The 10,115-nt window shown below is 35.4% G+C and overlaps 1 protein-coding gene across 1 annotated transcript; it reads right to left on the bottom strand.

Moving 5' to 3' along the window:
- Positions 1 to 5,401: 5,401 nt before the first annotated feature.
- On the bottom strand, positions 5,402 to 7,330 carry LOC120268619. Its single transcript, XM_039275940.1, has 3 exons — positions 7,196 to 7,330; positions 5,929 to 6,370; positions 5,402 to 5,829 (listed from the first exon to the last, which is right to left on the bottom strand). Exons 1-3 carry the CDS (start codon positions 7,328 to 7,330, stop codon positions 5,402 to 5,404), a joined length of 1,005 nt encoding a protein of 334 aa, XP_039131874.1.
- Positions 7,331 to 10,115: the final 2,785 nt, after the last annotated feature.

Below are 10,115 nucleotides of genomic sequence, written 5' to 3'. Positions count from 1 at the left end.
CTTGCACACTCATGAGGTTTGAAGGCCGACGACATTGGAGGCCGACACCCTTTGGTTAATCTTATCTTGTATTTATAGTTTATTGTTTGTTAAAATGGATTATCATTGTGCATAAGCCTGTAATTCCTCGAGGAAGATGTGAAATTTGAGTGTGTAGTTAGTTTGTATAATAGGTTTGTGCCCTAACTTCAGTTGTAATGAATAAATCTGCATAAATGCATGAAAGGAACTATCTTATGTGCGTAGAATCTCTCTAATAACGTTGTTATCATCATGTGGAATTTATTTTAGGGCTAGTATTTACAAATATATTTGATGTTCAATTTTTTTTTGCTAACAATCCTGTCACCGGTGAGATTGTGTCTCTTTAGTTGTATTATGAATGGATGATTAACATTTAGAACCAAAGAAGATGTGAATGGATCATTAACATTTAGGATTTATGCGTTTTTATTATGAATGGGATTACTATTAGTGTTTATTGTTTACATTTCTGTTGTTCTGTTCATTTATAGAAGACAATTGTTTGCACTATGAGTTCTTGTTGAGTTTATGGGCAAATTATATTGTTTGGCAAAGATATAGTGGGTTATGACTTTATTATTCAAGAAGTATATGTCGCCTGACCAGTTTGTTTTGTTTGTGTGATTAGGAGGTTATGGGCCATAATTCAGGGAATCTTATGAATCGGACGTTGTTATTTAGCACCAGTTGTTGATATCATCAACCAGTTGAAGAAGATGATGACACGAAGGCACTGAGATATACTTCGACGGACACCATTCAGCCATCTTATGGACATTGAGCCCATAGGCCAAGAGCGCAGTGTTTTGGATGCATTAATGAAGCTGCTTGATGAAAGGAGCAACACATTCCATTTCGGGGATAGTTTTCTGCAATTCAAGGCCGAAGATGTTTTGTTAATATTAGGATTATAATGTGATGGCATCGCCATTGACTTCAAAAGAAAAAAAAGGAACGTTGTGTATTTGAAGAGGAATACTTTAGTAAAGGAGTAGATCGAAACAGGGATTGCCTGGTGAGGTCGTTAATGAATATGGTGGTAAAAAAAAGAAAGCAAGAAAGAAGAAAGTTTGGTGAAGCTTTTATTAGTGTACATTTTGGGATTTCTTCTTTTCCCCACAACTTCATGTTCATCACCGGCATGTTACCCTACTATGTTGATAATCTATCAACAATAGGACAGTACGCATGGGCACAGGCTACACATAAGTAGATGATGGATGATGTACCTATCGCAGCTGCCCGTGTGAAAGAGAGATGTGCCGGGAAGCAATCAAGGATAGGATATGTAAAGGGTTGTACTATGGCAGTAATCATTTGGTTTTATGAAGTCACAGGTAATGGAAAGAAGATTCACTTTGGAAGGATACCACGCATTCTCTGTTATGGTGTTGGTAGTTACAAGAACAAGCTGTTGTTAGTGCCTTGATTGAATCACTAGAGGGCAAGAAGGTATACATAGTTTAGCATGTAGTCGCGAATATTCTAATTTCGGTTTTAATGTTATAATATAGTACTCATAAGTATGTGTATGAAATTAATATTTACAATTGTAATGTTGTATCACACCTATCTATTCACAATTTGCTAAACTTGTTTACTTATTTATGTAAATGTTTAGTATGTTATCTAAGATGTTCATTTTATGTAAAGATTTTTATGTATTAATTTCTAATGTATATGTTTTTGTTGATGTTTGTTGTCTTCTGCTAGTTTGTTCCACTCGTGGCTGACAAACAATCTAAAATTGAACTGCTCGGATATGGAAAGGTTCAATGAAATAACACATTGATGGTTTCAGAGACATCCGATGCTATCAAAGCACCTAAGTATGTGAGGAAAAGGCGAAGAAAATTAGATGAGAAACTGAAGGGGGAGCCCTCCCAGACGAAAAAGGTCAGTTATAGTAGGCAGTCAGATAGCACACAGTGGGAGTCTGGCCAGCAATCACTATCCTCAAGTCTAGTGAGGAAGGCCACAAAAGACAAAAACTATGAAACTTTGATGGAAGAGTTGATAGCACTTCGTGCAAAGGTAAGTGTTTTTGAAAGAAAGGAAGATGTCGTTAAGAGGAATGGGGAGCAACCCACCCTAGAACGTATGGACGATATTGGTCATTCAATTGATCCACCATATGATGATCTGTTTGAACCCCCCGCCAAAAAGTTTGCGAAAGTGGCGTCCAAGCCACGAGTATTGAAACCCCATTGGCGAACGTATCTGAAGCGTCCCAGTATGAGAAGCCAGTCACACGCGCTACAAGGGCAGTGAAATCCTCTTGCCCAGCACTTGCTCCCTTAACAAAAAAATGTCAGCACTCGAAAAAGGAAAGAAAAGGACAACGCCAACTCCATCACAAATGAGTATGCTTGATGAGCAAACAACTGATGACATTGACAATGCAATAGAGTCCTTAACCCAGTTGAAAAACGAGGAAAAATTGTTTGCAAAAGAGGGGGAGAATGAAGCATACCCCGTAGAGGAAATACAAGATATCCCCACTAGTTTAGAAGACACAGGCTTACATATATGCCATGAGAAGGTAAAAGAACCTCCAAAAGATTTCATCCCAGGAAAAAAACGACCCGTGGGTTTTGATCGTCTGAAAAAGTTATAACAAATGGCATTGAGTGTGTTTCTCAACACCAGAATAGACAAGTAAGTACCTCGATAGATATTTCGGGCTGTGATGGTCGAATTTCACACTGTGTTGGTTGAATTCAAAATTAAATCTTCTCTATCATGGTGTATTAATCGATTTTCAAATTTTATGTGCAAGTTTCAATTTATGCATGCTAGTATTACAACTAACAATTTAGATATCGTCGTAATTGTTTATTTTTATTGTTAAGTGTTTATATTTATTATATGATGTTAATATGTTTCCTTGATATGATACTAGGACTGTCGTATGGAGTAATGGATAACTCGATCTCATCTTCATGCTTTAATCGATGGCAAACTTATGGTGCTGGATTCTGTCATCGATGTGTTCGTCCTTATATTACTTGATTCTTTGAAGAAATTTCCTCACGAGTTCGATAGAATTGCCACAATTTGCAGACCCATGACGCTTCCTCTGTCACAGCAAGAGCATTCAGTTGATGGTCTTGATAAAATGATGTCCCTAGCTTTAGAAGATTATGTCAGAGTGAAACTTGTTCTCATGCCGGTTGCTTTGAACAAACATTACTAGTTTATGATCAAGTAGCAAATGCGATGGTAATATTGATACCCATTTCGAGTTTCTACTATTTTTTTGTAACATTGTTTTCGTGTTTTGCAGCGTTCCTTGTTTAAAGATCGTTTGCAGAAAAAATTCAATATCAATGAGACGGCATCATATACACTTAGTTATGTTCGTGATTGTCCACAACAGAGGGAGGACAGTGTCGATTGTCCAGTATACGTGATGCACTTCATGGAACAGCTTTTGCATGGTGAGGAACTCAGTGTACCCCACTCAGATGTTGCCTATCTGCGACTGGAGTACGCTGTACGCATCTTGTCAGATGGTATTACATGAAACACACCCCCGTTAGCATTGCCTACGGAAGTGTCAGAGGTAAGTATAGACGATGGGAAAAAATGGATGATGAGCCACCACAAAGCCACCAAGAAACTGATAGGCAACCAAAGACCGCGCCACCCATCCCAGAGAGTAATGAAGAGGCACAACCGAATGGTGATTCTGCCGAATCGGCAAATGCCTAACATTAAATGAATGTCCTCAGTTTGAATATTTACTTCACTAAGAATGGTCATTATTGTACTGTATTACTTACTTATGCTTTACAAATTAATAATAACAGTCATTATTGTCTACTACTATTCATATATGCCAGCTTATGGTTACTTAATCGCCTTATACATCACTTTCATTGCTTTGCTGACCAATAAAGCTTACTCGTATCCAATTGCTATGTTTGTTGTTTATAAATTGAATATGCCACTCATTAATGCATGGTTCTATTTACATATGTGGTTTGTTGTTTACTTCCACAGATATTAGTTCATTTTCATTATCTGCTAACCAAAAATGCTATTTACACTTCAAAATTTTCCATTCATGGCCAGTATTATTTTTAACATATATGGTTTGCTGTTTACGGTTAGATATTCATGGACGATTTTCAAAACATGTTACCCTAGTTCATTTTTCAACAAAAACATGCACTCCATCTGGTGCTTAGTTTGCGATTACTTCATTAAATGTTGCCCTGTTATGTCTGATTGAGTGGCAACGACTACAATGTATTTTGCTCACATGCCATGATTGTGACTCAATCCTCTTATGCCTCGGACGACCAGGCCTTTTCTTTGAGATAAGCGATCGAATACAGAGTTGGCGAGAGTCATCCAACAGTTTATCCTGATCTGGTACGGGGAATATTGATTCTTTGTATGTCAACTTGTAGGATTTGATAGTGTAGTATGGTTCAATGAAGCGATGGGCATTTGTATTAGTTTGCATAATCGCCACGCAAGCATGCTTACATGGTATTCCTTACACCTGCCAATGACAACAAGAGCATGTTCGATCACACAAATTAACAGAATTACTCTACTGGTTAACTACCTCGAACTGTTCTCCATCTGAACAACCTATCAGTAAGAACCTACTTTCTTCAACTATCACTTCAATCTTCTTATGTATCACAGGGCAAAGATAAGATTCCCATTTCAAGCAACAATTACGTCGGTTGTACATCATGTTCATCATCTTGAATCTAAAATCATGAAAAGAGGTTGTATCAATTGCATGTGGAGCATACCATTATATTGGTAAATATAAAATATAACAGGATTTAGGGGTAATAATGCAAGTTCAAACTGTAGAATGCATTACCTAATTTCTAAACACCAACTACTAATACTAAACAACAACGTGATAAACAAAAGGGAAAATATAAAATACAGAACACAAACATCTAATAGTAAATAGATTAAGCAAAATTTGAACTGGAAAGAACAATATTAAAAGCAAATGGTCGAAAAGAAACATGAATACGTGAAAGTATGTAACAACTTTGCATTCTATTTAGAGACGTCTGAAATAAATTAAGAGGTTGAATATGGGTACCACCTTATTGCATCTACCATCTTACACACAGGAAGGTGTCGTGCTTCTCTTATCCATGCATTAAAAAGATTCTGCGATGTTGGAGTACATTTCATCCCACTGCTGGCCTCTAAACAAGTAATTACACTAATGCGACATGTTTGATTTCTGGAACATCCAATGGTGTGCTTGTCTCGATGTGGCCAATAGGGAGCCTACAGCTTCATCATATTCGAAAGACGTACATGCATATGCAATCTTCATAATCAAACTCCATCACTCATCCTTTAATGATTTTCCTAGCTGCCCATTTGATTAAGAAAATTTGCATGTAGATGTTGCAAGCAATAAGCATGAGGGGCGGAAAGGAAAAACCTTCTCAATAGCATTTACAAGTCCTTTTGACCGATCGGAGATGAATGTGATAATGTTGGTGTAGTCGTCATCACCGTATATTGCATCACCCAAAGTTAATGTAAACCATGTCCAGTTATCATCGGTTTCATTATCCACGATAGCAAACGCTAAATGAAAAAATTCTTCATTGTCATCTTCGGTTGTTGCACCCAGAAGGATACCGCCATATTTGCCCAACAAGTGAGTTCCATCTAGAAAAAGCATAGGCCTATAACCCCGCTTGAAACCATCAAGAGAAGCATGAAAACAGAAAAACCCACGCTTGAATTGTTCTCCATCAGTGTCGATAATAATGATGCTACCTGGGTTAGTTTCAGAAACTTTGGCTGCATATCATTCCAACAGATCATAGCTTGCTATATCATTGCCATGAAAAATTCCCCTTGCCAACTCTTTACCCATCTAGGTTTGTTTGTACGACAGACAAACACAGTGGTCACGTAATATATCTCGTTGTATATCCACTGCTCGGTATAGAGGCCGATCACGTAATTTCATTATTACCTTCCCACTAACCCATTTCTTTGATGCTCTAGGGTGAAATGTTGTGTTGATGCCCCCACCACATGTGTGTTCATGTTGTGCTGTTTTAATCCTAAATGTAGGGAGGTTTCTGTCTCTTGAGACATAAACATGCCATTGACAATCTTCATCAGCACATGTCACAGTCACTCTATCTCTATCTTTTTTTATGAACCGAAAGATGAAATTGCATTTAACGGCAAAGTCACACAATGCATCCTTAAAGTCTTTCGCATTTTCAAAATGATGACCAATCATAGTAAACTCAGGTTTTGAATCTCTTGACGAATCACGTATTGTTAAAGGTCCTCCATGTAACACTGGCGGTAGCATTGACAATGTTTCCTTGGTATGATCGAAAAAGTAAATTGTTAGTTCAATAAATAAATAGAAACACTTTAAAATTGAATGCTTACTACCAAAATCTTAACCAAAAGCAAAAATCTAAACTGCAAAACTGAAAACTAACTACAATCTAACGTGAATAAATACGAAAACGTTTTAATGAGCAAAAAACTAGTATAACGATCACTATATCACATGTGTACACCATTAAAATCGAATAGAAGGACAACAACTATCACGTAAGTAGAGATATAAAAAAAATGAAAGAATAAAAGATATATGATATTTACGATGGTCTCGATGACCCAGAGTTGCCTTCTGTGTAACTATTCATAGTCTCTAACAACATATCAACCATGTTTATTTTGAATAACCGATGAATGTTGCACATTGTTTGGAAGTTATCTTCGGAACTTATGGAAGCCATTGTCTTCTGCTCATCAGGAATTATATACTTAACTTTGACCGAAGAAGCTTGAAGGTGCCAATACGTCCATATTTCTTCCAATAGTAATTCCCAGCCAATGAAGATAGTTAAATCTAACACACAACCTCCTCCCTTATATTTCATAACAGTGTAAAACATGTCCATAAGGGCACCACAACAATAAAACAAAAAAACCTTTAGTCATAAACGGACAACTTCTGAACATGGTGGTTGATAAAAATAAGATAATAATATGAACAAAATCTCTAGCTAGACGATATCGTTGACGTACGGTATACTCAAGATGAGATCCTTACAGCTGGTGTAACGTTGCACTAGATAGTTTTTTTGGACTGGGGAGACGAAGACGAGGAACGGAGATAGAAATGATTCTTTACATGAAGAGGATCAAGGATGGAAACAATATGAACAAGAGCACCAGCTTCTTCACCAAGACACAAGTAGAAGAAGAATGAAACTTCCAAAGAAAGTTTGCAGTACAATAGCCATGCTATGATTTGACTTGGCGCCATTATTCCCTCCAAACTTTTTCAATGGTAGTTTTGGGATTAAACAAGAACATCATAGCTTGGGGTGACGGAAAGGATGAACGAGTACAAAAAATATAAAGGAAGGACTGACCAGGTATAAATTTTGTCAAAAGGAATTGGAAGGAAGTTTAAAAAATTTCAGGGACTTAAAAATAATTTTTCCAAAAAATAAGCATCATAACTTATAATGATTACATAAAGATTCAAATTATACATAACATAATCAATCTAAACATCATGGTTTAACATAAGCCAAACATCAACATAATCAAGTCTACAATTGAAAACCAAAAACAAAAACAAAACAAAAACAAAAACACCATACCATGTAACAAGGCCTTTTTCTCAATATAAATTTCTTTGCTTCCAAAATTTTGGAATTCCTACAATACATAAATTGTTATTTGCTATAAGTTAATACATTACATTGTATATATACAAAATGAAACTCAAAATTTGATTACAAAATTAAACTCAATACCTTCATTAAAGCATTTGCGATTAGAAACTCCATTCATAGCAATAAGATTTCTTTAATCCCATTTGTAACCTAAGTAAGGCCATGTTTGGATAGGTTTATTTTAAACCCAGAAGTACTTTTTTATAAGTTAAGCACTTCTGGGTTTTAAAAAACATGTTTGTTTGGGCTTTTAAATAGAAGCAAAAAGCTGTGACAAAAAGCTGAAAATTTAGTTTTTTCCAGAAGCTGGCCACTAGGTGCTTCTTAGAAAAGCACTTTTGAGAAGCTATTTTTTAGGGTGTAAAATTACAAAATTATCCTTACCAAATGACTAAATTCCCTCATCCTCACTCACAATATTCTCATCAGATCAACTTGCGCCCCCAAAACCGCCGTCCCTCCCCCCCCAACCCTAAATCCTCCAAACCATGCCATTATCTCCGCAACGCTTTCCATCTCTCCCTTTTCCCTCCTTGATTTCCTTCAGTCCGGCTGGCGGTGCAAGTGAAGAACCCAAGGGAGCCAGCAACATCAGCACCAACAAACATCACCACTGAACACTAGAGCATGGTATTTCACCACTGAACATTAATTTTTTTAAGATCCAAATTAGTGCTGATTAAATTCTCTACATCTCTATTTGTTAGTTTTGAAATTTGATTGAGTCACTATTGAAGCTTTTTACTACAACAATTAATTCCTGGTTGTCCGCTTCCTTGTAATTCTTTGCTTATTCCTTGTAATTACTGCTGCTTAAATTGTCTCGCATCTATTTAGTTTTAAAATTCTTTGGTATTTCATTTGATTGGTTTGGATCACTTTGATGCTGAAGTTTTGGATTGCTTCTTTTATTTGATGTGTGGGAACTTTTAACATGTAATTAATTAAGAAAAAAGAAAGCTTTATGATTTGATAGCATTGTTCAGTATTGGAAAGTCTTTAACATAACATTTGAAGAAAAATGCATACATACCATTTAGATTTCTGAACATTTCTAATGCTGCATTTCTAGATCACACTGCTTGAAAATTGTACTTGATCAATTATAGTATCACTTGTTGTAAATAAAAAAGAAGATTGTTGTCTATCAACTCGGTTCAAGGATAAAAAATTGTTGTAAATAAAAAAGAAAATTGTTGTAAATGGATTAGACTAAAGTTTGCAAAGCTAGAATTCACATTTGAGAAAGGAACAAAGAAAAATGTTCATAATGTATTTTGTTGTCTTCTTTTTAGAATCAAAAAAAGGGGGAAAAAGAACAAAGATTATTGGTTTCTCCATTGTTTAATGAAAGAACAGTAACTTGTGGAATTGAAACTTTTCGCTTTCTGGTTTTATTTGTTGGTGAATGAGATTCTAATAATGGTTGGTTAGTCATGATCCATATTTGGTAGGTGTATTACTCTTTCTCATCTGATTAAACAAGCATATGATAATGCCCCACTTATATATATATATATATATATTTGTGTTGGTGAAGTTCTTCTTGAGCATCTTCTCCATATTATTTCTTATTTCTGAATAAATTTTGCTTCAATCAACAACATTCATTATCAAAAGTAACAATTCAAAGCCAAGTACATTAATTGTTTTTTTACTTAATTTTTCACACACACACACACACACACACACACACACACACACACACACACACACACACACACACACACACACACATATATGAAGTTTTCTTCTCAATATTTCTCTTATAGTGAACTGTGAGTTATTATAAAGAATCTCTGTGATAATAATAATAATAATCATCTCCACTTTTAGTGTGTATAAATGGAAATTGAAAGAAGGAAACTTTCTCAGTGTGTTTGTAATTTCAGGAGCCTCAAGGGGTGCATATATAAAAAACCATCAAGTATTCATATATATATATATATATATATATATGCATTACAAAGAACAAAGTTGGGTTCATGCCTTTATTTTGATTAGAGAGAGAGAGAGCCCAAGACAGTATAGAAAGGCCCGGCCCAACCCATGATCCTTAGTCAAAGAATTGAATTAAGTAGAGCTTTTATTAGATTTAGCATGAATCTAAAATTCCATGTTTTTTTAGTATATTAAGATGTTTATCTTTGAATATGTTAATTCATTTTTATAGTTGAGAAATTGTTTTGGTTTTTATTGGATTTAGTTTTTTATTATAGTATCACTTGTCTTTTGTTATTGTTATCATAGTTTATTTTCATACGATATGTGGAAAGAAAAACCTTCATATGTTCTTATTTTGTTTGCCTCAAATAAAGGTTTGAAGGATAATATTCAAATATGGCCTCAAAACTACCACCTAGAAGA

Source organism: Dioscorea cayenensis, chromosome 9, assembly GCF_009730915.1.
Source record: "Dioscorea cayenensis subsp. rotundata cultivar TDr96_F1 chromosome 9, TDr96_F1_v2_PseudoChromosome.rev07_lg8_w22 25.fasta, whole genome shotgun sequence".
Lineage (NCBI taxonomy): Eukaryota > Viridiplantae > Streptophyta > Magnoliopsida > Dioscoreales > Dioscoreaceae > Dioscorea > Dioscorea cayenensis.
The sequence above is the reverse complement of the archived record's forward strand: the minus strand, read 5'-3'. Positions and strand labels throughout refer to the sequence as shown.

Coding starts and splice junctions, on each gene's coding strand:
- LOC120268619 (XM_039275940.1), bottom strand. CDS start 7,330: ATGGCGCCAAGTCAAATCATAGCATGGCTATTGTACTGCAAACTTTCT. Junction 6,371..7,195: donor CCATCCTTGATCCTCTTCAT/GTAAAGAATCAT, acceptor GATCATACCAAG/GAAACATTGTCAATGCTACC. Junction 5,830..5,928: donor ATTACGTGACCACTGTGTTT/GTCTGTCGTACA, acceptor AATGATATGCAG/CCAAAGTTTCTGAAACTAAC.